General features: G+C 39.4%; 1 protein-coding gene across 6 annotated transcripts; it reads right to left on the reverse strand.

Moving 5' to 3' along the window:
• Nucleotides 1-1,274: 1,274 nt before the first annotated feature.
• LOC107543410 (uncharacterized) lies at nucleotides 1,275-25,373 on the reverse strand. 6 transcript variants are annotated; one of them, XM_016220921.2, is made up of 5 exons: nucleotides 25,323-25,373; nucleotides 19,165-19,239; nucleotides 16,050-16,176; nucleotides 14,886-14,981; nucleotides 1,275-3,333 (listed from the first exon to the last, which is right to left on the reverse strand). In XM_016220921.2, the coding sequence occupies exons 2-5, from the start codon at nucleotides 19,213-19,215 to the stop codon at nucleotides 1,970-1,972; spliced, it is 1,638 nt and encodes a 545-aa protein (XP_016076407.1). In that variant the 5' UTR covers nucleotides 19,216-19,239; nucleotides 25,323-25,373; the 3' UTR covers nucleotides 1,275-1,969. The 6 variants fall into 6 exon arrangements, with proteins under 6 accessions (XP_016076407.1, XP_016076405.1, XP_016076406.1 ...); XM_016220919.2 differs by having other exon boundaries at nucleotides 14,886-14,984; XM_016220920.2 differs by lacking the exon at nucleotides 25,323-25,373 and adding an exon at nucleotides 23,005-23,486 and having other exon boundaries at nucleotides 14,886-14,984.

Here is a 25,373-nt window from a genome sequence, read left to right on the forward strand (position 1 = left end):
TGGTTTAAAATAACTTGACTTAAAGGTTTAATTCCTTCAGCTCATGACTGTGGCAATAAGGCTTCATGAGCAGTGGTGTGTACTTCCTATTGCATTCTTCAGGAGATGAATATCTGATGGTCCCACTTTTATAGGGGCTAAAATTGATGAAAAGATTCAGAGGTAGTCAGCTTGATAAATCCATTCTCGTGTTCTCACTATAAAATCTTTCACTTAATAGTTGTAATATCCACTGATCATTTCCTGGACCCATTATTCCACTAGAAAACTAGAAAGTGATTTTTTCTAATCCTATGAATCTCTCTGTATTTACTAGAATAAAAAAACATACACTTTAATTTCATGAGCTTTGGATGGCTATGAAACTTAGTTCACATGGAAAAAGCAAAATAAATTATTTCCCCCCTTATTTATCAATTTTCAGAATGATGAGTTGGTACCCAAGCATCATCCATAGCTGACCAAATTGTACAGCCATAACCAAGTAAACTACTAGTGGGGTTATTTCAAAAGATCCAGCTTCCACTGGTTGAAGATGGGAACAATTTGAGCACCAAAAGTTGTACTGACTGTAATGAAATAATGTTTTCTTTCTTTTTTACAAGTGATTTATACACACAAGCACACACACAAGTATGCATATACAAGTGGTTAGTTTCCTTTTTACCATCTTTTTGATAGTTTTAAATTAATTTTGAATGGTGCTCAGACAATAGAGATTATAAAACACTTATTTTGGGGAATTTATTATGGGGAAATAATTTCATGTTACTCTTTGATTTTTCAATAGTTGCACTCTTAACAACCTCGTGTTCATGAAATTCTTAAAGCTTCATTTCAGCATGAAACTTCTGATGCAGCTTAAGTGATGAAGAACTTCTCACATTCAACTTCCTAGATTTTACCCAGAATTAATCAAATACATGCCGAGCAGTGACAGCAGGCATTTCTCCATTTTTTACTTCTATAGGATATTCCTTTCATATGAATTCACTGATACTAATGATGATAACAATTAGATAATATTTACAGAAAGCATGCAATGTGGCTGCTATTTTTCTAAGCATTAACTACTTAATCCTTACAATTCTATTACACAGTGTGCGCAGGCTGACTCTGAACTGGCCCCAGTGGCCCCTACCTCCTAGTATTCACACTCTTGTGTAATTCTCTTCCCTTGAATGTAGGCAACCTAGAAATCTGCTTCTAGCCAGTAGAAGACAGCAAAAGTGATGAAATATTACTTCAGTGATTAGACTTCACAAGATTATAAATTTTATGATTCTAGCAGAAGACGGCCTTCTTGGCCTGCACATGTTGATGAAATAAATAGCCATATTGAAGAGGCCAATGTGGCAAAGAACTGAGGCCAGGCTTTAGCCAACAGTCAGAAACTAAGGACCTCAGTGCAACAGCCCTCAAGAAAATAAATTCAGCCAACAACCATATGAGGTTGGAAGTGGATCCCTTCCCCAGCTGAGCCTTCAAATGAAACCCAACCCCAGATAAAATCTTGATTTTAGTCTTGTGAGAGACCCTGAAGCAGAAGACCCAACTAAGTTATACCCAGACTCCTGACCCATAGAAATTGTGAAATAATATATATGTATTATTTTAAGCTGCTAATTAAGTTGTGGTAATTTATTACACAGCAATAAATAATGTACATATTATCACCATTTTACAAGTGAACAAAATGAGGCACAGAAGTTTAAGTACCTTGTCCAATAACACAATCGTAATAAAGTGGTGAAATGGAGATAATGATAAAGCTAAAGATTTTCTTACATTAATTATTCTCTGACATACATTTGATAAAGACAATGTTTGGTGAAGGAAGGCTTTTAAAGCAACAATTTCTTCTGTAATATAAAATTTCTTATGCTTAGATGTGAGCATGAAAAAAATTCTCAAAAATGAATTTTCTGATATTCTGTAACATAATGTACATTTCAAGGCTTTTTTTGTGCTAAATTCCATTATGAATTTTCTGATGTTGAGTAAGGTGTGAATGCTGTCTAAAGGCCTTCTTACATTCCTTACATTTGTAGGGTTTCTCACCTGTATGAATTCTCTGGTGTTGAGTAAGAAATGAATAAAGTCTAAAAGCCTTACCACAGTCCTTACATTCATAAGGTTTTTCACCAGTATGAATACTCTGATGTTGAGTCAGTTGTGAGAGCAGTCTAAAGGGTTTCCTACATTCCTTACATTCATAGGGTTTCTCACCAGTATGAACACTCTGATGTTGAGTAAGTTGTGAGAGCAGTCTAAAGGCCTTCCCACATTCTTCACAGTCATAAGGTCTCTCACCAATATGAATGCTCTGATGTGAAATAAGTTGTGAGTAACTACTGAAGGTCTTCCAACATTCCATACATTCATAGGGTTTCTCACGAGTATGAATCCTCTGGTGGCGAACAAGTTGTTGTCTTAATCGAAAAGCCTTCCCACATTCCTTACATTCATAGGGCTTCTCACCAGTATGAATACTTTGATGGACAGTAAGTTGTTGGCAGATTCTAAAAGCCTTTCCACATTCCTTACATTCATAGGGCTTCTCACCAAAGTGAATTTTCTGATGTACTCTAAGGTCTGGACTACATACAAAGGCTTTCCCACATTCCTTACATTCATAGAGCTTCTCAGCAGTATGAAGTCTCTGATGTCGAGTAAGATGTGTACACTGCCTAAACGTCTTCCCACATGCCTTACATTCATAGGGTTTCTCACCAGTGTGAATTCTCTGATGTCGAGCAAGTTGCTGATGTACTCTAAAGGCCTTTCCACATTCCTTACATTCATAGGGCTTTTCACCAGTATGAAGTCTCTGATGTTGAGTAAGTTCTTGGAGCACTGTAAAGGCCTTCCCACATTCCTTACATTGATAGGGTTTCTCACCAGTATGAAGTTTGTGATGTCGAATAAGGTGGGCACGCTGTCTAAAAGCCTGCCCACATTCCTTACATTTATAAGGTTTCTCACCAGTATGAATTCTCAGGTGTTGACTAAGTGTTGAACGACGAATAAAGGTCTTCCTACATTCCTTACATTCATATAACTTTTCTCCATTATGAACTCTCTGATATTCAAGAAAATTATGCTTTTTGTAAGTGGTCATTTTTTCAGAAGTAATTTTCACTTGCCCCAAATATTCTTCTTGTGGTTCTGTTTGCCCCTCAATCTTACTTTTGCAGTCCCAATCATTTCTAAAAATGGAGTCCTGCAGGCAATAGCTTTTAATTCTTTCCATTACCTCCCACTGGAATGAATATATTTCATAAATATCCTTTTCTGGAGATAAAGTATTAGTCATGTATCTGGACTCCATATCTGAAAGAAAACAAGAAAGCAAACACATTTTGTTTTTCTGTTCCAGCAGGAAAAAAACTTCTACAAAGAAATAAAAGACACCTAAAATAATGCCTATTACAAGTGAATGAATCAGACATCTCTAGAACATAGGCATCTGTGCTACAATACCACATGTGTACCTAAAGAAACCTCTATCTTCTGCAAAATTACACATCAAAAATTAGGGTTTATGAAGAAAGGGTTGGAGAAGACCACTCAAATCCATGCAACTGTATTAGCAGAGCACTAACTAATATAATAGGGATCTCAAGGGAACCCAAAAGGCCGTTCAGTGTGGCGGGAGGCCATTTCATGAGTATTAAAATGCACAAAAATTAAGTGGAAATGCTGAATTTTAGGTGCTGAGACATTGCACATGAAATAAAGCCCTGAGCCAGTGAAGCTATCATTAAGGTGGGAGCTGGGTGAAGTGCAATGTGTCTAGCTAGAAGCTATGCAAGATTGATTGTATACGTCTCTGAGGAGGGAGCCCTGGATGCAAACATTTATTATTAATTTTCTTAATACAGAGGTGGAAGGACTCCTAACAAAGCATCAAATTGAAGGCTTTTGCCTTTCCTTCTGGGTGTTATAAATCTCCTACTATTCTGGCTCCATTCAACTAAGAAAATTGCTTGTGAACCAACTCACTTCCACATTATACTGATATCATTCCCTATTTCGTACCACTATTAAGCTAATTTAGATTATGGATTAATAATTATATTATGAAACAGACTGTATTCTTAAACATTAAAAAAAGGGGGGGGGGCAAAGGAAACAATAACAAAAGTCCTGGAAAGGAGATAAACCTAATGATTGGGGAAACAAGTTAAATCAATGAAGGCCTGATTTAAGTGTGGATAAGAATCATGTGATTTGTTAAACTATAGAGGGTTTTTTTGTTTGTTTGTTTATTTATTTATTTATTTACTTACTTACTGAGTCAGGCACTTTCAAAACCATAGTTTACTTATTACTTCAGATAAAAAGGTAGTACACATATTGGGAAATCCCTTAAAACTCAACCATCAACTACTTTTGCATTAAATGTTAACTAAAACTCTAGACACCTGAAAGCCCCACTATTAACAAGAACTATGGTAATAAAATTTTTGACATTTAATTTGTTCAATATATAGTATTTACATTATGAAACCAATGGTGATATGATAAATAGTAAAAATAAACTTTAAAAAGCAAAGATTTGTATTCTTACAATGTACTAGTTATCATAATTGTACATAAAAATTAAAACCTAACAGAGCTTTCTTTTAACTAACTAAAACAAAGTCACAGAACTATGTCCTGGGTATGCTTTTACTTTGTCCTTACTTATATTCTCCAGCAAATGATTCTGATGCTGACCAATGTTTGAATCTCTACTTAAATGTTTTCAATGATTTCTCTTTACAATGATAATGAAATATAAATAACTGAGCAGGGATAATAAGGCTTCTGCATCAACTCTCCCACTTACTTTCTCTGTTCATGACATAAAGGCCTCTTTTTCAGCACTACGAGCACTAAATGAACTATAGCTGTGCTCATTCAACAGGACCATTCACAGGTTACCCCTCTGCGAAACTGACTTTGTTTGGCATGGTTGGCTTCTTTTCATCCTCAGGTCTCAAATAAAAAATCATGTCTTCAGAAAGACTATTCCTGCTGACTCTATTTAAGTCTATGCATTTTATGCTCTATCCCAGCAACCATTTGTTCCTTTTAATACCACTTTTCCCAATTTCGGAATAGTGTACTTATCAATTTTCTCATTTGTTATTCTGTTAGTTTCTTACCCCTAAGTTTGTGGCAGAAATAATATCTAAACTCACTTACCATTAAATAACAAACCCCAAATACACAATTCGCAGTCACTAACAATTATGTACACCTGTTTGTAATCTTTTATACTGTACTACAATGGTATCTCCAGTAGAGTTTGTACTTTTACTTATCAATGCTATATCTACTCAAACTTTGTTCCTTCATGTCCTTTCCATTCTACATATACAAAGCAACTTTTGTACTGCCCAGAAAATGGTCTCAAATATTTTCAATCATGCTACATGGACGGGCCTATAAAATCCTGAGCAAAAAGGTCTGGGTAAATATTGAGTACCTCAGAGTAATTGCCAAATATGGAATGGAGCTTGGTATCATCTGAATGCAAGAGAATAAAATAAAGTTTACGCTGGATATGGGCTCAGATATAGTAGCTCATGTTAGGGACTTATATGAAGAAAATCAAAATGTAGAATGAAGTAAGCAAAGAGATGGGGGAGATGGGGTTGGAGGGAGAGCCAAGTTTTTTTCTGTAGCTTCAGTATAAATGTATAAAAGTGTCAAATGACTAGTTACTATGAAACAAAATGAGAAATAATAAAATCATAAAACCAAGAAATATCTTCATTTCTAATTTTAAAAATGCTCTACTACTTGTCCGGCAAGCATGGCTCAGTGGTTGCGAGTTGACCCATGAACCTGGAGGTCATGGTTTGATTCCAGGTCAAGGCACATGCCTGGGTTGCAGGCTCCATCCCCATTAGGGGGGGGTGCAGGAAGGCAGTCAATCATTGATTCTGTCTCATCATTGATGTTTCTCTCCCTTTCCCTTCCTCTCTCTGAAATCAATAAAACCATATTTAAAATATATATATATATCCAGTATTGCAATGAAAAATAAAAATCCATAAAAAATTAAAAAATAATTAAAAATAAAAACACTCAAGTTGTAGAGTTTCTAGAAAATACTATTGAAAATACCACATTATCAAGAATCTAAGAACTATAGCTACAAATCTTAGAAAATTCATTACTACATTTAAATTCTTAGAGCAATAGAAATAAAAGTATATGAGTATCCCACACAAAAGTTAGAAAAAGAACAACAGAATGTACTGAGGAACCTAGAAAGAGGGAACAAATTAAAATAAAAGCAGAATTTAATTAATTAGATAATAGAAAAATAAAATTAATACACAGAAAGTTGTTTTAAAAAAAATCAGTGAAAATATAGATGATGTATTATAGACTTGTATACCTGAAACCTATATCATTTCATTAACCAATGTCACCCCAATATATTAACAATTACCTAAGATAACAAGGAAAGAAAAAAAAAAACATTCAAACAAAATTTTTAAATAGCAACTAGGTATTCAGAGACAACTAACCAGGGGTCCCTCATATTTTTGCATATCTTGCAAGTAGAAGCACTACCTACCTTTGTCCTGGGCTATCTTTTCAAGAATGTTTGTATAACAAACAGCCTTAGGTGGAAGAGATAGTATCTCTCTCTGGATCAGCAGTCAGGTTTGTTAACTGTTCAGTGTACTAAAGGTAATATCTCCAGCACAAAAATCCTGCATGCTTATTGCCCAATATATAAGATTAGGGTTCTCTAAATGGGCTCAGGGTTCCTCTCCTACAACACAGCTCACTGCTCATTCAGGTATCTACCTAAACCCATCCACATCACCCCCATGGGACTTGTGTGCAAAGGGAAATGATGCAAATACGCTTGCTGTGCTGTGAGCAATAAAATCCTTTGTCTCTGGCTTAGGAGTCTTGTGTCTTCTGCCAGCACCCATGACACTGTCGCAGGCTAATTTGTTAGCTTGCAAGTAGGGTAAAATCGCAGATCCTTCACAGTTCTTGACACTAGCAAATAATAAAACAGAATATTTTTAAAATCATAAGAAACTACTATGCCAATAAAGGGTAGTTTTCCAAGAAAACAAAGTAGTCAAGGACCTACTCCAAACATTATTTTGAAGATTATCAAAACTTTAGAAAGCACATAGTCCAATTATATTTAAAGTAGCCCAAAACATTGAAAAAAAATTCCAAGTTATTTTTAAGTGAGTTTAAAAATGGGATAAAATCCTAGTAAAGGAACATTTATACCTCAATTAAGAAAACAACAACGTAAAGAAAATTATGTCTCTATCACTTATGAAAATTCCTGCAAAAACGCCTATAACAACTGAAAGACAATATATCATAACTAAGTGTGGCTTGTTCTAAAAAAGCAAAGGCACTTCAATATTTTAAAATTGACCAAAACAATTCATCATGTTCATTATTCTCAGGATAAAAATCCTACAATTATATCCATAGACCCTGGAAAGGCATCTGATACAATTCAACAATCACTCCTATTTTTAAAAAGCATTCAAAATAATAGGAATGTATCGTTACTTCCTCAACATGATAAAATATATTTTTCTTAGCCCTGGCCGGTGTTGCTCAGTGGTTAGAGCATCTGTCTGCAAACCAAAGGGTCACAGCTTAGATTCCTTGTTAAGGGTATGTGCCTGGGTTGCAGGTTTGATCCCCCAGCCCAATCAGGATGTTTACGGGAGGTAACCAGTTGATGTTTCTCTCACATCAATGTTTCTCTCATCCTCTCTCTCTTTCTCTCTCCCCCCTCCTTCCCTCCCTCCTTCACTCTCTCTAAAAAGTCAATGGAAAAAATATCCTCCAGTGAGGTTAACAAAAAAATATTTCTTAGCCCAAAAGCTAGATTTATCTTAAATGAGGAAACATCAAGCACATGAAGAGATTTCAGAACTGTTCTAAAACTTGATTGTGGTGGAATTTACATAGCCGTGCACATTTGTTCAAATTCCTAAAACTGGATACTAAAAAGAGTGAATTTTGATGTATGTTAATTATATATTCATCAATAAACTAGACTTGATAAAAAATAAGTAAACATAACAAAAAGATGTAGGCTCCCACTAATTAATAAAAATAATGCAATCCTCAGGGAGTATGTGAAAATTCTCTGTACCTTCCACTCAATTTTACTATAACCTAAAACTGCTCTAAAAATTAAGTGTATTACCAAAAAGAAGTACTCTTTTCCCATGAGTCACCCATATTCTACTTTTTTATTGTTCCGAAATATTTAATTGTAAACTCGAAGCAGTTTTTCTTTTTACCCTCATCCAAATATTAATTTGTAATGACTTTCTTTAGTGACTAGATTAACACCTAGTATAGAAAAAGCCTGTAGGTCAGTGATATAAGTGACCTGATGCAATGTAATAATACTACAGTGACTGATTTGAACATAAACACTATATTTTAAGGACATTTGTATAATTGGCTTTTTAAGGATGTGTTTTAAAAGATTAGGGAGATATTCTTCTTTGGGATTTTCTAGTCACAAATATATACAGCTACCACTGATAAGCTTGAGTAGCTGATACCCTAAATCCAGGTCAGCTTTCATGAGACTGCCAACTCCTATTCATGAGGGTAACGCCAGTTGACTCCATAATACAGGTCTGGAGGATATCTCAGCAGGACAACCAAAGAGATTAAGATACAACTCTACCTATGCTGCAACATTCTGGGACACCTCCCCCAACCCCCTTCAGGAAGTGCTGCCCATGCTTTGGATTAAGCAACTTTCACAGGAAACACCAAGTGGTTCCTCCCTGAGAGATCCCAAATGCATAAGAGGGGTGGCCATAGCAAGCTGGCTTATGTTTTTTTAATCAATACTCTATGATTCTGCATCTCAGTGGAAAATTCTACTCAAAAAGAGGAAGAACGTCACTTATTTTCCTCTAGAATTAGAACATTAATTAGTCTTTTATTAGAATAATATGCCAGTCTAATGATTGGTTTCTTTAATGTCCCTCAGAAATCCTATCTTGATGTAAGGTCTAACAGAGGCACAATATACAAAAAGAGAGGTGGAACAAAAATAATGCAATCCAAATAAAAAATACCAATGGATTTATTTTCCCTAGAATTAGACATGTTAATTGAAAAACCCATATGGAAAAATAAACAACCAAGAATAATAACTTCATTAGTAAAATAGTATGATATTAATGTTAAAAAAAAGTATTTAAAATTTTCAGTAAACATACTGTTGATAAATATATTGGAATTATTATTCTGAAATTTAAAAATGTGTGTGCATGTGTATTTGAATAAAGTAAACTTGTATGTACGTTTTACTAGGACCTATGAGCCTGTCTTGAGGAATGCAATAAAAATAAAGAAAAGCAAGAGAGATGTGGAGAGGGAGAAAAAGAAAACTGAGCCATAAGGATTGGAATGAGCATGGACTCTAACTACATGACTAATGTTAACAACTGTGTTGTTAATGTGAGAATCTGGGTTACAAAACATAATTTACATATTATTTGCTCTAAAATATAGAAATACTATAACAAAAGATGGGAAAGGAGACTTCAGTTTCTGGCTGTGATGGAGAAGCTGGTATCACAACTGACCCACTGAAAACAACGAAAAAGGTTAATGAAAATAAAAACTGTTTGATGATACTAATGAACCACCAAAGCTAGAGAGCCAACGTCCTAGATTGAAAGCATTATGTTGAGTTAAGCCAACATTCTACATGGAATTTCCCGAGGCATTTACTCACTCAAGCTGAATATCTACCACGATCGAGAAATTAAGCACAAAGTAATTTCTAAAAGGCTAAGGATCCAAGTACAGATTTTGCAAGTCTCAAAGTGCTGCAGAAACAGAAATTAGGGTTCAGATGTCCTTACAGAGGAAGACTCTTGATAATCACCCCAGATTTTCAGCTGGGAACCCAGAATGGCTATCCCCAAGACTACGAACAAATAGTAAACAGATTGTTCTGGAATAGATGAAGGTTACTCTACAGGCCTGCCAGAAGCAAATTAAATAATCTCTAAAGATAATACATTATTCAGAAACAGTATCATTTAGAGCAGGGGTAGGGAATGTCTGGCCCATGGGCTGTATGTCATTTGGTCTGGCCCTGCCAAGGCAAGGGGCTACTGCCAGGCAGGACTCGAAATTCAATAAATCTAGGAGCTTTTTTCATAGCTAATTTTTAAGTTGATAATTTTGTATGGCCTGTGAATGATGTTATAAATATCCAAATGGCCCTTGACAGGAAAAAAAGGTTCTCCACTCCAGATTTAGAGCCTCTTAAAATTTTTCAAATGGAATGTCCAGAATTCAACTACAATGAATACGTTTTCCATTGATTTTTAGAGAGGGAAAGGGGGAGGGAAGGAGAGGGAGAGAGAGAGAGAGACATTGATCAGTTGCCTCCCATACACTCCCTGACCAGGAATAGAACCTGCAACTTCAGTATGTGCCCTAAATGGGAATCGAACTCGCCACCTTTCCATGTACAGGACGACGCTCCAACAACTGAGCCACACCCTCCAGGGGAAGCCTAAAATTTTTTTTTAATTGCTAAAAACTTCAAGCAGAATGCACTATAATATAAAACTGGGGATACCAGAGTAAATTTGTGAAAATCAAATAAAAAAGAAAATTCTAAAATCAGTCGCAGGGGGTATATTTACCTCCAAAACAATACCTCCAATGCAGTTACAATATGACTGACAAACTGCTACTCAACAGAAATGATGAAAGGCAAATGACAAGCGGGAAACATCTGCTAAGAGAAAATAATTGTCAATCCAGGTTTCTGTATGTATCTAAATGAAGACTAAATTCGGGACCCTTTAAAAATGGAGACAAAATAGAAGAAACAAATGGAGGCAGAGTGGGTAGAAAAGGCCCTCTCCCAGGACCAAAATGGAATTACAACCAAAATGTGGAATAATCAACCTGAATCACCAACCGAAGGCTAGCCGAACAGGAGCCTCATAACCAAGGATTTACAGAAGCCACATCAAGACTGGTAGGAAGGCCGGAGACATGAAAAGGGCAGGCTCTGCTCCCACGAGCAGTGGCTGAGATTCCAGAGGGTTATCTCAGCTGCAAAGGTTCCCCCTGAGGAACATGGGGTCTCAACCCCATATCGCACTCCCAAGCACAGAGCACTAGAGCCAGGAAGAGGCACCCACGTAACATGTGACTGTGAAAATCAGCGGGGATTCTATCCACCAGGGAAAGACACGGGTGCACTCTTAAAGGGCCAATGCAAATTCTCATTCGCAGCCACTCCCCCCAGGCTACAGTGAAGGAAGGGTGAAGAGGACTGGAGTTGTGTGAGAAAAGGCTAGGGTTTGTGGTTCTGAGGAGGAAGCCAAAGGGCAACCACCAGAATCCCTGTGCTGAGTGCCCCTCCCACATCTCAGATGCCATCTTTCTTAGATGGAACAGTCTCCTTACAGCATCAGCCTGCGAAATGCAATAGCCCCACCCTGTCACCCTACCCTGTGGAGCTCAAGGCCTGCCGCCTGTGAGGAGTCAGCTACCTGGGCCAAGGTGTACAGGTCCAGGCAGACTCAGGGGGTGTCAGTGACTAAGTTGTGTGGCTTTGGTGCAGAGACCATCCCCCTCACTTTCCTGTGAACCACACCAGTGCATCCCCCTCAGAAGAAATCCACTAGCCCCACCCTCCTAACTCCTGGCGACCCTGCCCTGATGAGCTCAGGCTCCCTACAAAATCTGGGAAAGACTGTGTTGTGTTGCTCTAATATGGGGCCATTTTTTCCTTGTACACACGACCAATGCAAAACCTTCCATTCACACGGCCAAATCTTGGTCTGTTTGGGCCTGATAAACTCTGCTGGCCTCATTCTTATGACTTCTTGAGACTCCCGCCCAACCACAAAGGTCTGTAGGCACTCGGGGGGGGGCAGCAAGACTTAGAATACCCAGGGATTTCTCCTGAGAGGACAGACCCAGCACTGGCACCGAGTCTGAACCTGTATCAATCTGGTGAATACTACTTGCACCTACCTGGTGACTCACTGAGAACGTAACTCATTCAACTTGAGTACCACTAGAGACTCTTTCAGGGACTGAGCCTACCAGGCAGCTGACAGGTGGAGGTAGATCTTCAGGTACCTTGGGCCTTTTGTTTACATGCCCCAAGGCTCAGTGCTGATGGATGCTGGCCTTGGTGAGGAGCTTGGCCCTTCCCACACATACCCAGGCCCAGCAGAGGTAGCCACAATCTGTGGATCACTTTGTAGCTCTAAACAGATTGCCAGGGTCAGCCACAGGGAGCATCTGACATCAATTTGAACCAGAATCCCTCACAAGAGACTCTAGAACCAACACATCCAGTAGCTAGCTTCAGACAAAAACAGAGCAGGATCCAATTAGCTTCGCAAGTGGCACAGCAAAAGGGAGATCTCAACAGGAACAGGACCCTGCTGAGGCAAGTTCCGCTTCATGTGGTCAGCAACTGGTAGAAGTTCATACACTATGGTGGGGATCAAAACTCACAGTAAGTGAGCCTGAGGGTCAACCCCATGCATGAACAGGCCAATAGCAATCAAAACTCAATTACAACAGGAAGGGCTCACATGAGGGACATTCCTGGAGCACCCAGCTTGGGTAATTAAGCAGACTGAGCCACTGACTTCCACAGGACACCTACCACATAAGGCCACCCTACCAAGACTGGAAGATATAGCAGATCTATTTAATACACAGAAACAAACACAAAGAGGCAGCCAAAATAAGAAGACAAGAAACATGCCCCAAACGAAAGAAATTGAGATATCTCCAGAAAAAGAGCTAAATGAAATGGAGGCAAGCAATTTATCAGATAGAGAATTCAAAAAAATGATTATAAGGATGCTCAAGGAACTCAGTGACAGCGTGAAAAATGACATAGAAACCATAAAAAAGAACCAGTCAGAAATTAAGAATATAATATCTGAAATGAAGACTAACTAGAAGGAATAAACAGTAGGTTGGATGAAGCAGAGAATGGAATCAGCAATTTGTAAGGCAAAGTAGCAAAAAACCCAACCAAAGCAACAAAAAACAAAAAGAATTTTTAAAAAATGAGAATTGTTTAAGGGACCTTCAGGATACCATGAAGCGTAACAACATCTGCATCACAGAGGTACCAGAGGGAGAAAAGAGAGGGCAAGGGATCAGGAATATATTTGAAGAAAGAATGACTAAAAACTTCCCTAACTTCGTGAAGAAAAAAAAAGACAAGTACAGGAAGCACAGAGAATCCCAAACAAGATGAACTCAAAGAGACCCACACCAAGACACATCATAATTAAAATAGAAAAGGTTAGCCTGGATGGCGTGGCTCAGTGGTTGAGCATCAGCCTATGAACTAGGAGGTCACGGTTCAATTCCCAGTCAGGGTACATGCCCAGGTTGCAGGCTTGATCCCCAGTAGGGGGCGTGCAGGAGGCAGCCGATCAATGACTCTCTCATCATTGATGTTTCTATCTCTCTCTCCCTCTCCCTTCCTCTCCCTAAAATCAATAAAGATATAAAAAAAAGAAAAGAAAATGTAAGCAGCATGGCTCCTGGGACCTATCACTCTTGTTCACAATTGTTCCCCTGGGGCCTATGGCACAATGCCTGGTTCAGACTGGGCACTCAAGTACTTGCTGAATAAATTAATGACTATCTTTTTAGGCAATGAAAGACATAAATCAAATAATCAAAATAGAAGCTGGAAAGAAATTGGATCTTATATAGACAGATATTGCTAAGGACTGAATTGTGTTGTCCCCCAAAATTCATACATTGAAACCCTAACCCCAAAAGCGACTGTTGTTGGAGATAGTGCTTTTACAATGTAATTAAAGTCATAATAATAAAGTCCTAATCAGATGGAATTGGTGGCCTTATAAGAGAAAGAAAGAATTACACTCATGAAATTAATTTTTTAATGTTAAACCAAGCTTGTGTTCCTGGGATCATCATTTTTATATCTGCTGAATTTGATTTGCTAATATTTTAAAGTTTTTATATCTGTGTTCATAAAGGACCCATATCCTCTATGATTTTATTTTTATGTTTTGTAATAGCTTTGTCAGGTCATAGTATAAGAGTTATGTGGCCTCATCAAATGAGTTGGAAGTTGTTCCTTCCTTTTCTACAGAGATGTGTGTAAGACTGCTTTAATTTCTTACATATTTAATAGGATTCGCCAGTGAAACCAACTGGGCCTGGCATTTTCTTTGTGGAAATATTTCTGATAATTAATTCAATTACTTTAATAGATATAAGGTTATTCATATTTTCTTTTTCTCTTTTGTCAGTTCTGGTAAAGTTATATTTTTCAAGAAATTTTTCAAATACATTTACATTGTCAAATTTTCTAGCATAAAGTTATGCATGGTATTCTCTTATTATTCTTTTAATGGCTATGGATGTGAACTGAAAACCTCTTCCATTCCTGACAGTAATATATGTTGTCTTCTCCTCTTGATTAGTCAAACTCAGTTTACCAATTTTGTTGATCTTTCCCAGAAATTAACTTTAGGCTCTATTAATTTCTCTAGGCTTTTTCTATTTTGTTGATTTCAGCTTTTATATTTATCTTTTTATTGTCTTCTACTGAGAACAACTCCTCTCTTTGAAATGGTAGAGAAATATGGGATATAAGAAACAGAGAAGTGTAACAAGGTCAATAGGAAGTTCCTTTGTTAGTCTGGGCTTAAAAGATTTTAATTTGCTTCCCAGGTCTCAGGCCTCTGCTCCACAGGCCATGGGCTTTTGAAAAGAGATCCTCAACAACATCTAAAGGTTGTGCCTTTACCCTAACCAGCTGGGCTATTACCTGCAGTAATGACTTCCCCATGTTGCTAAGCCTCACTCACCAGGGTAGTGTTGTCTTGTCCTTTCCCTCACAACCATCCAGGACTCCTTCCCTTCATCCAACAATGTGATCACATCTGGTTTAGAAATGGAAGGTCCTGCTTAATAGAAAAATGTGACATGAAATAATAAGCCCCAAAGTCCTTAGATTCAGATTTGGTAAAATTTATAATGAACTCTAGATCAAAATGTTACTTTATAAAACCTAAGAGCAAAGAAATGCAAGGAGTAGAACATTCACATTATGGTAACCTCAGGACCACAAGGAATAGACACCAGATAGCTAAGAGCAGGCCTCAGCATAATTTAAACACACACAAGCTCTGTTGAGAGGCAGTCTTGTGTAGTGGTTGAGAAACAAAATCTGGATCCAGACTGCCTGGGTTCAAATACTGCCTTTGTTGCTGTGTTACCTCTTGTGCCTAAGTTTTCTCATCTGAAATGAGGACAAAAATGGTGTGTTTCTCATACACTTGTTGTGAGGATTAATTAATAATGTACAACATTTAGAAGAGCTATATGTGTACATATACACATAATATGTGTATACTAGTATTAGCTTTTATTATTATAATTTTGCCGAGAGGCGAATAAGAGGCTTCCTATAACATCCTCATATCCTTTCTAGAATATTCACTCAATGTTACAAGGAAAAGTCCTTAGATTTTTAAATTTCCATTACAAAGTAGGTAGATTTAAATGTCTGACCTAGGAAACAGAATGCATTTAAACATTTAACTGAGTTTTAATGAACTCTGTGGATCTATCCCTTTTTATATAAGTTCTATAGGCTCCGATTTTTAGAGAGACTCAGAACCCCTGTGTCTAGGTATTTTTGTAGGTGGATTAGAAACAAATGTTAGGCATCTACATTAATTCCAAGCTCAAATGCAATGTGAAATCTGGTTTCTTGAACGATGCTTCTGTTGTAAGCAACCCAGAATTCAAATACAGCCCCTTGGATATTAAGGAAACAAGGAAAGTACGGAGTCTGAAGAAAGTCTGAAGGACCCGGCAGGACGGGAGTGATGAAGTATGGAATGGAGAGGCCTATTTCCAACCTAACAAAGCTAGAACCATTCCTCTGGAACAGAGAGACAAAATTTATCTAGTTTCTCAAATTGACAGTAGAGAAAGCCAACATAATTTGGAATGAATAGTCTTACCCAGTGAAATGAAGTTGGTATAATTCTCCCACATCACATCCCTATATAAGTCCCTCTGAGTTGAGTCCAGGAATTCCCATTCTTCCGGTGAGAAGTCTATGGCCACGTCCCTGAATGTCACTGAACCCTGAAAAACAAACAAACTCATGTATCACTTGTGAAAATAAATGAAATATTTTTACAGTGGAAAGATAGGAGATCAAGGATTGCACTGCAGGGGATAGTTAGTTGGAAACTAAGTTCCAACATACATAGGGGATAGTAAGAGAATTAATATCCCGGAAGCAGAGCGCTACAAGCTCTTGAATAATCCTGTGGCTGCAGATAAGATTACATTTTACCCACTCATATCTGGAAATGAATAAAATAACTCCAAAGGGTCCCAATAAAATGAAACAGTGCACACAACCTCTGTAAGCTGTATCTCAACCACAAAGTTTTAAGAAATATGAGGTCTTCTACCACCTTCTTTTTCTTTGAAAGATCATAAAAAATACTGATAACAATTTATCCTGAATATACTATAAAATCTCTAAGAAAACACTCAAGTTCATCATAAAGTCAGATTTTATTATAAACATTTTCCCTGTTATTAACAATTTTTTAGTAAATTTTCAAAAATTGGCCACATGGTAGTCCACATTTTAAATATATGAGATTCAATCTTTTTTCTCTATTTAGATGTTTTAATTCAACACAATCTCAAAAGTCTTCCGCAAACCTCAGTCTTTATATTTTACTGCTCATTCATGCATCTCGGTTACTCTTTATCACGAGTTACCCACCACGGACCACCTTTCTTCTTCCCTGACTTAGAGGGTGCTGAATGGTGAAGACATCATTCTGGACCAGTGGTTTTCAATGAGAAGTGACTTTACTCCTCAGAAGACAGTTGACCACATCCAGAGACATTTTGACTATCACAAGTGGGGGAAGGAGGCGTGAGTGTTACAGGCACCTAACTGGTAAAAGCCAGGGATACCTTTAGACATCCTACAATGGAGAGGACAATCCCCCACAGTAAAAGATTTTCTGGCTCAAAATACGAATAGTTCCAAGATTGAGAAACCCTGCTCTAGACCAGCACATCCCATAAACTACACAATGGACTTGTTCCTGGTCTTCTCAGGATTTCCCAAAGATGATTCTTAATCTTTCCATCTGCAGGCCTGTTCTGATCACCTCCTGCCCATTCGTGAGAGGGGGGAATCCTTGCCCTAAACAGTGCGAGATGGCTGAACACCTGACACCAGACAGATGAGATTGCCAGGAGTTTATTAGTCACGTATACTCACAGCCCAGCGGAGGAGGACACCAAACGTCATGCGGGGCCACACAGGGGTCGCACTCAGGAATAGAGTGAATAAGCAGGGTCTGTAGGAGGCAGGCTTTGTAGTAAAAAGAGGGTAAGGTGTTCCCTGGTTCCCACGGGAGGGTGTGATGGGCTTGTTTGAATATTCTGCAGGCTGGCAGGGGAGTAAAACCCATATTTTAAGGATCAGGAGGGGTGCTGGTCTGGCTGATTGGGGAACTAACCAGGTAGGGAGTCTTTTCTGCTGGATGGCAAGCATATCTGGAGAGAGCAGGAGAACTCATGGTTAGGCCTTTGGAGCCTTGATAAAGATATCAAGGCAGTACATAAAATTTTAGGCTTTTTAACATAAGGCCCCAAACATATCCCTACCTAATCCACCCAATTGTAAAAGTTTTACATACCATACGATCTCAACACAGAGACCAAGACCAGCCAAAAATAATCTCATGTGGAGAAGTTTGGAGTTTTCCCTATAGCAGTCATATAGGATCAAATTTTCTCTCTTATCAAACATAGATCTTCAAGGGAAGGTCAAAACTGGGATCTCCCACTTATTATCAATAATCCATTCCCCCAAATCAGACATTGTAACACTAATTTTGACTAGGTACTGATTTTCCCATCATTTTAAGTCAAAGAATTATATTGCATTATACATCAATTTCAACCCCCCAGTTAGCTTCATATTTACCCCCAGGACAGAATTATAGTACATAGGGGTTAGTGCACATGTACTTTGGCTTTAGTATTTTGTCTTTTTATACTGAACTCATTTTTATCACTTGATTTGTTTCTTTCTCCACAGTTTTCTTCAAAACTTTTCCAACTTTTTTAGGAACCCACTTTATACTAGGCAAAAACAAGAGCTACACAAGAAGTACACTGTGAAAATGCTTTTCCAACAAGAACATAATGGCAGGAATGGCTCACATTCAGTATGATGCTCTGATGCCTCCTGCATTAACCAGCAGCGCCATATATGCACGTCCCCTTTAATAATACTTGCGTGCATTTCAAAACATCTGCAGATGGTTCTGACGGTCAATCAGTTGCATTTGGAATAAAACAAGACTCTTGTTGCACATTGTTTTTTGTTTAAAAATGTTGCATTGAACTATACAGTTTCATTTATATAAAGTTCTAAAAATAGGCAAAATAATTTATGGTATTCGATATCAGGATAGAGGTTACATTTGGACTGGCTGGGTAGGGAGTAGCTAAAAGGGGGACACTTGAAGTGCTAGTAATATTCTCTTTTTTGACCTGAGGGCTGGTGGCAAACATGTATTCGATTTATACAAATTCATTTAGCTGTACACTTACGACTTGTCCACTTTTCTCTATGTATATTATATGTCAATAAAAAAAGCTCAAAACGCTTTTTTAAAATGTCAAATTGTGTATTGGGGATATAAATTTTTCCTTCATAAAACTAGACTAAAAATCATTGTACTCAGAAATATAGTTTCTCTGAAGTTTAAGTATTAAAATCGAAAGCTTGTTCTGTTGGAAAATGTTAATGGGGGAATATTCTGCAGAGAATGCCTGCATTTTATCAGGCTTTTGTTCCCTCATAGCTCTTGACAGATTATGTAGATAGAAGGTCCATATTAGCAGGGGAGGGGGGATACACGAAGAGGATGCTGGGCTATTTGTCCCCAACCCTGATGGGGGAAACTACAGCAGGTTCTTGGAGGGGGTTCTGTTAAACAGGAAATTTCAGGATAAGAAATAAGTATGTACTCATGACCTAGAAATTGACAATATCTAAAAAAAAAAGAGAAAGAAAAATCAACTTACATGGGCCATGGTTTCAAACTGGTCAGTCCTCTCGAGGTTTCTGCTGGACATCTGCAAAGTCCAGATGAACCAGATCTGGAAGAAGGAAAAAGAAGCCCTGAAACCAGATGTGCCTAAGAGCTCCCCAAATTGCTGTGTTAATATGAGCTCTTTTTTGTTCCACTTCTCCTTCCAACCTCTTCTGCGCCACTACACCCCCCCACACACACACTGATCCCACACCCACACAGACTGGAGGAGAGTTGAAGGAGTCTGAAGAAATCCAAGACCCGAAGAAACCCAAGGAACAATGCTGGATTGGCGTAGAAGACCAGATATTTCTGCAGGAATTCTGACTAGTTCCCCATCAGGCAGTGTGGTCCTGACATTAGATTATTCAAACATGTGCTGAGCAGTTCCTCTTCCCTCTAGGACAACTCTTCAGGGCCAAGAAAGGGCCACATCAACCAAACAGTACCTCCTTTAAGACCCTGGGATTCTGCCTGAACTTCCTAAACACAAAGACTAAAAACTGCACAGATTGAGCCTGGCAGGTCCTGCCAATGTAAAGCTGCCCTGGCCTTTCCCCAGCCAGGGCAACTCAGTATTCTGTTTCCCAGTCAGGAGCTCTCATACCACAACATCCTTTGTCACTCCCTCTCTTTCAGTATCTAAACTGGGAAGGAGGGGATTCATGACAGCTGCAGTTAGTCAGAAACACACTGAGAGCTCTGATGTGATGGATGCTTTATACACACCCCTCGCTGGGCCTCAGCACTGCTCTGCAATGTGATTCTTCTCTCCTTTCAATAGGAAACTGATGCTCAGGGGTCAAATCATTTGCCCAGTTTCAGTTATTAGACGCCAGAGCTTTGTTTTGTTTTGAATACTCATTTCTCTAACTAAAAAGGCATCTTTCAACTTTGATTTTTGCCTCTGAAAGCTAAGATTTCCACTTCACTGAGAGAAACCTAAGCAAGAGCAATTAACTATAAAATAGAAATAACCTTTCAAAAGATACTAAATTTCACTACTAATTATGGTGATGTGTATAAAAGCAACCAAAAACAAAAAAACAAAAACCTTCTTACAATAACTGAATTGGGAGATCTAAAAGACTGATGATGCCCATAACAGCAAGGTCATGGAAAATGGACACTAGGTTGGTCCAAATTTAGAATTACATGAAGCATCATTTAAACACTGTAACCCCGAACACTGTGTGAACCAGAAACTCCACTGCTGGGACTAAAGGAACGACTTGCACAGTACATAAAGATATCTGCAGAGGTATGCTGACAGATATGGTTTATAATGAATAAAAGCTGAAAAGAATCTAATTGGAGAAATGGTTGAACAATTGAAAACCATGCAAATATTAAAAAGTGCTGATGTTGCCACAGTTTTGATGAAATGGGTGAAGCTGCTGTGTTAAAAAACAAACAAGCAAGCAAACAAAAACATGTATACTGTTTTGACCAAAAAAAAAAAAAAAATCACATGTATGCCTAGAAGGAACAGTGAAAATGTTTACAGTGACGGCCAGTGATACTCACCGCCACATTATAGTGTGAACTAAAGTATACAAACACTCCAAAGAAGTTCAAGGTTTTCTTCACATCTTCTGTTAAACTAAGAAAAGAGCTTAGAATACTCTAAAAACAGCTGCTATTTTTCCTGAGTGACTTTTTAATTTCAGCTTCTAATTCATGAGCCAACTCTATGATTTAATTTGCTCATGTACATTGGAGTACTATCTACAAAAGAATGGCAGAAAGTCCCTGACTGATGTCTTTCAAGCACTGACTGAAGTCTCATGGCTGCCTCCTCTCACATCTTCCTAACAAATGAGTTTATTTTGCTTCTGAACCAATCTTTCAGGCTAAGATGCCTTTGAAGCACTACAACAGATGCTGGATCTTCCTGTCCTACTAGTCTCATTTTGCATAGAACATCACTAAAGTGAAAACTGTAAGGCATAAATCTTACTGTATGAAATGCATTTCCCTCCACAGACTCCATAGCCTCAGGAAAACCTGGACATAACTGGACAGTGCTTGCTGACATCAGATTAACATCTCCTCCCTCCACTATGACGTATTACTAAGGTAGGAAGAATTTTTAAGTACAATGATGAGTCTTGGTATACTTTTGTAATTACTAATAGAGGCTTTGCTGTCAGATTCCCAGGTCATAAATCTCAGCTCTGATTGTTATTAACTGTGTGATCTTGGACATGTTACTTAATTTTGCTTCCCTAGTTTCTTCCTATGTAAAATGGTGATAATTATAGTTCTATATCAAAGGGTTGTTATGAGGATTAAAGATACTACATATAAAGCACTTAAAGTAGCAAATAGAAATTTAATGAAAAGCAGCTATAGATAAGAACCCTATATACCCTTCTTTCCTTAATTATTAAAGAAAATTCATTTGTTTTCCATAAAAAATGAGCTTTTCGCCCTGGTCAGTGTGGCTCAGTGGATAGGCATCAGCCTGTGTACTGAAGGGTCACAGGTTCGATTACAGGTCAAGGGCACATACCTCGGTTTGGGGTTCACTGCGGGCCTCCAGTCAGGGCATGTGTAGGAAGCAGCCAATCCATGGGTCTCTCTCCCACAGATGTTCTCGCCCCACACCCACCCCCCACCCCCAGGCCCCACTCTCTCTGAAAAGCAATGGAAAGAAAATATCCTCAGGTGAGGATTAACAAACAACAAAAACAGCTTGTCAGCCTTGCTTTCTTATAATACCATCTATTTTCAAAGCTTTGTGTTGACCGGCAATTCCTCCTGAGTAACAATTTACAAAACGGGGGCTATGTGAGTGAATGAAGTAAATGTGGCAAAATCCTCACAATTTTTGGATTTGGGTGGTAAGAAAAAATCATGGACTTACAACATAATAATAACTAAATCTACTGAGCACTTTCGTGTCTCAAGTATTATCTGAGAACTTTACATATATTACTTCATCTATTTTTTTAAAATATGTCTTTATTGATTTCAGAGAGAGGAAGGGAGAGGGAGAAAGAGAGACAGAATTATCCACGATGAGAGAGTCACTGATCAGTTGCTTCCTGCACGCCTCCCACTAGAGACCGAGCCCGCAACCTGGGCGTGTGTCCTGACCGGGAGTCGAACGGCAATCTCCTGGATCCTAGGCCAACGCTCAACCGCTGAGCCATGGGGGCCAGGCTACTTCCTCTACTGATAGCAATCCTACATAGCAGGTTCTATCATAATCCTCCTTCTACAGTTGAAGACACTGTGGTACAAAGAGATGAAATAAACTGCCCCAAGTTCACCCAGTTCTAAGTGACAGGTGTAGGGTTAGATCCCTGGTAATTTAGTTCCATAGCCATACTGTTGCCACTACACAAACTGCCTCTCCTAAAACCACATAAATATTTTGCCTGAAACAAACTCAGTCAAAAACTTCAAACCTCTTCTCAAATTTCTACTAATGTCTTTGCTTCTCTTCTACTAATAATTCCTTTGTTTAAAAAAAAAAAAAAATCCCTACCAAATTACCACTCCTTAATAGCCTCAAAAGCAGAAGATACTTTCAGGGATCAAACCATCTCCTATCTTTCCCTGCTTTCACCTCAGGGCAGTGGAGAAGATCAAAGCCACCTAGTATGAGTCCAACTAAACTAATCTCAGCAAAATAAAACTCTGCCATTAGCCTTCCTTGCAGACCATTCAAGAGGCAGCTCACAGGAGGAATTAAATGACTGCCAAATGTTCATGTAATACCCACTTGGGAGGGGCGGGATGCCTACCCATATCATCTCCATCACTCGCTGAGAAGGAAGGGCAAAGATCCAAGTCATAGACAGTTCAGGTGTTAAAGACTTACCAGCTAAAGTATAGTCAGATTTATTTACTCAAGACAGGGAGGAAATTCCACAGGAACGGTTGGAATGTAATGGAGGAGAGAGAGAGAAGCTCTTTTGAAATGGGTTGAGTACCAACTGAAGGGTTTCTAGGAAGAAGGAAACAATTCTGGAAAGTTTGCAGTTTCTGAGGAGAGAGTTAGGAAGCAGGGATTAATTAGAGGTTGAACACTACTATAAACAAGAGTAGTTTAGCAATTGGGTATCCCCAGTAATAAAATAAAAATAGCTGTGGGTCTGGAGCACTTTCTTGGTAAGAAAGCTGTACTCTCTCAGAGAGAAAGTAGTTAAGGCATTTTACAGTTGCTGCATGACCTGAGGATGTGGTAAGCAGTGAGACAAACATGAGCAGAGCAAGGATGATGGGCCAGGTACAGGAAGTCCCCAGGGCAGAAAGCCCAGGGTGCCTAGCAAGGGGGAAAACAGGGACCTCGCCGCAGGGTAACCTTTTCTCCCCGAGCATATCCCTGGTCATGAGGTTTATTTTATTTATTTTTTTCCTCACCCGAGGATTTTTTCCCCATTGCTTTACAGAGAGTGGAAGGAGAGAGAGAAACATCAGCGTGAGAGACACATCGACTGGTTGCTTCCCACGTGGGGGATCGAGCCTGCAACCAAGGTACATGCCCTTGGTTGGAATGAAACCAGGGACTCTTCAGTCTGCAAGCAGCGCTCTAACCACTGAGCCAAACCAGCTAGGGCTGGTTATGAGGTTTAGACCCTCTCCTGACCTTTCCTTCCCTGGCATGATGCTAGTCATGCAGGTTAGAACCCCTTAGAAGAGGAATGAACAAGGGGGCAGGAGAACAGCCCTTAAGCATTAAGTCCCCAGGGCAATGACACTCTGACCCACACTGAATACATCTAGGCCTCAGTCCTGTTTCAGCTCCAGGCCCAAAACAGCAGCAAAACCAGACAAATGACATGACAACCAGCTTCATTGACTAATGACCACCTGCCCTGGCACCAATCAATCAGTAGAGACCATGACCCTGAAAGGACACATCTGGAAAACTGATGAATATTCTATTGGGACCCTCCCCTGAGACCTGCAAATAAATACCTTGAAGAGGGAGGACCAGGTGGGGCTCTCTCTGTGGAGCACACCATGCCTTTCCCCACCTCCTGCCCTCAGCTGCGTTTTCCTGGCCTCTCTCTTTCTCTTAAGCTCCAAGGGGCCGTCCTTTGCCTCTGTAACTTGTTTCTTTAGCCCATTTCTTCTACAGTTCAATTCTACCTCTGTGACTGTCTAAACATAAACTTTCTCTTATAGTTTGAGTCTTCTCTCTGAGTTCTTTCTTACCCAGAACTCAGGAACCAAGGTCAGGTCTGACTCCCCCAGCTAACACCTGGTGCTTTTCTGACCCCAACAAGGAAACAAGGATAAATGTTTTCTAATTTTGCAGCTGGCTTCATCTGTCTCTTCTCACCCAGCCTGATTAATGACAGGGCTGCTTTTTCTCTTTTGAGTTCGACCTGATTTTCCTTCTTTCACAGAAGCAAATATTCCCGTATCTGGAAAAATAAAAATTACATTTCGTGGAACAAAGGGGAAACAGAAACTCATCTTGAGATAGGTATGTACCTAGCAACATACAGGGTGTCCCAAAAAAAAGTATACACACTTAATAATTATAAAGGCAGTGTTTATTTAAATACATTTTCAAAATTGAGGTAGCTATCAGCTGTGACAGTGTGCATACTTTTTTTTTTTTTCGGACACCCTGCATATAGACGGTATATGTAAATTATATGTGTAATAGATATACACCCTCCTTTCTCTCTCCTTGCCTTCAGGTTTGGGGAAGGAGTGGGGAGTCTCGGGACCGTGAGCCTTTCTTGGAGCTCGGCAGGGGCTGGCTGGCTGAGGTCACAGCCTCACGCCCACACACCTCACAAACCCCCGGGGGAAATCTGCGAGCCTGGGGTACCCGCGGAGCCCTCCCAGGATCCCAGAGAAGGGCCGGAGCACGCGGGCCGGGGCTGCAAGGTCCCGAGTTCACGGCGCTTTCCTCCGGAGGGCGCGCTGGTTAAGCCGTGGTTCTGTGAGCTGCAGCTCTCGGGGCTGCACCTTTCAGCGGACGGCCTTCGCTCCGGTTCATACATTTAACTCGGAGCCATTCTGGGCCGCGGCCCGAGCGGAAGTGCAGAGGGCGCATCAGGGCTCCCAGAGCCCGGCCACCGCCACAGGGTCCACAGTCACCGCAACCGGGTCCACACAGGCCCGCGCCACCCCCGCGCCACCCCCGCGCCCGTTTCCTCAACGTCTGCAGCGACTCACCTCTCCGGGCGACACCAGCGAGGAAGCCCCTGGAAAGCTCCGTGCAGGGGC

Source organism: Miniopterus natalensis, chromosome 18, assembly GCF_054644295.1.
Source record: "Miniopterus natalensis isolate mMinNat1 chromosome 18, mMinNat1.hap1, whole genome shotgun sequence".
Lineage (NCBI taxonomy): Eukaryota > Metazoa > Chordata > Mammalia > Chiroptera > Miniopteridae > Miniopterus > Miniopterus natalensis.

Excerpts from the sequence above, each read along its gene's own strand:
- LOC107543410 (XM_016220919.2), bottom strand. The coding sequence starts at position 19,215 with ATGTCCAGCAGAAACCTCGAGAGGACTGACCAGTTTGAAACCATGGCC. Across the intron at positions 16,177-19,164 it reads AGTTTGAAACCATGGCCCAT|GGTTCAGTGACATTCAGGGA; the intron begins GTAAGTTGATTT and ends TTTGTTTTTCAG. Across the intron at positions 14,985-16,049 it reads TACCAACTTCATTTCACTGG|CAGGACCTTCCATTTCTAAA; the intron begins GTAAGACTATTC and ends TTTTCTATTAAG.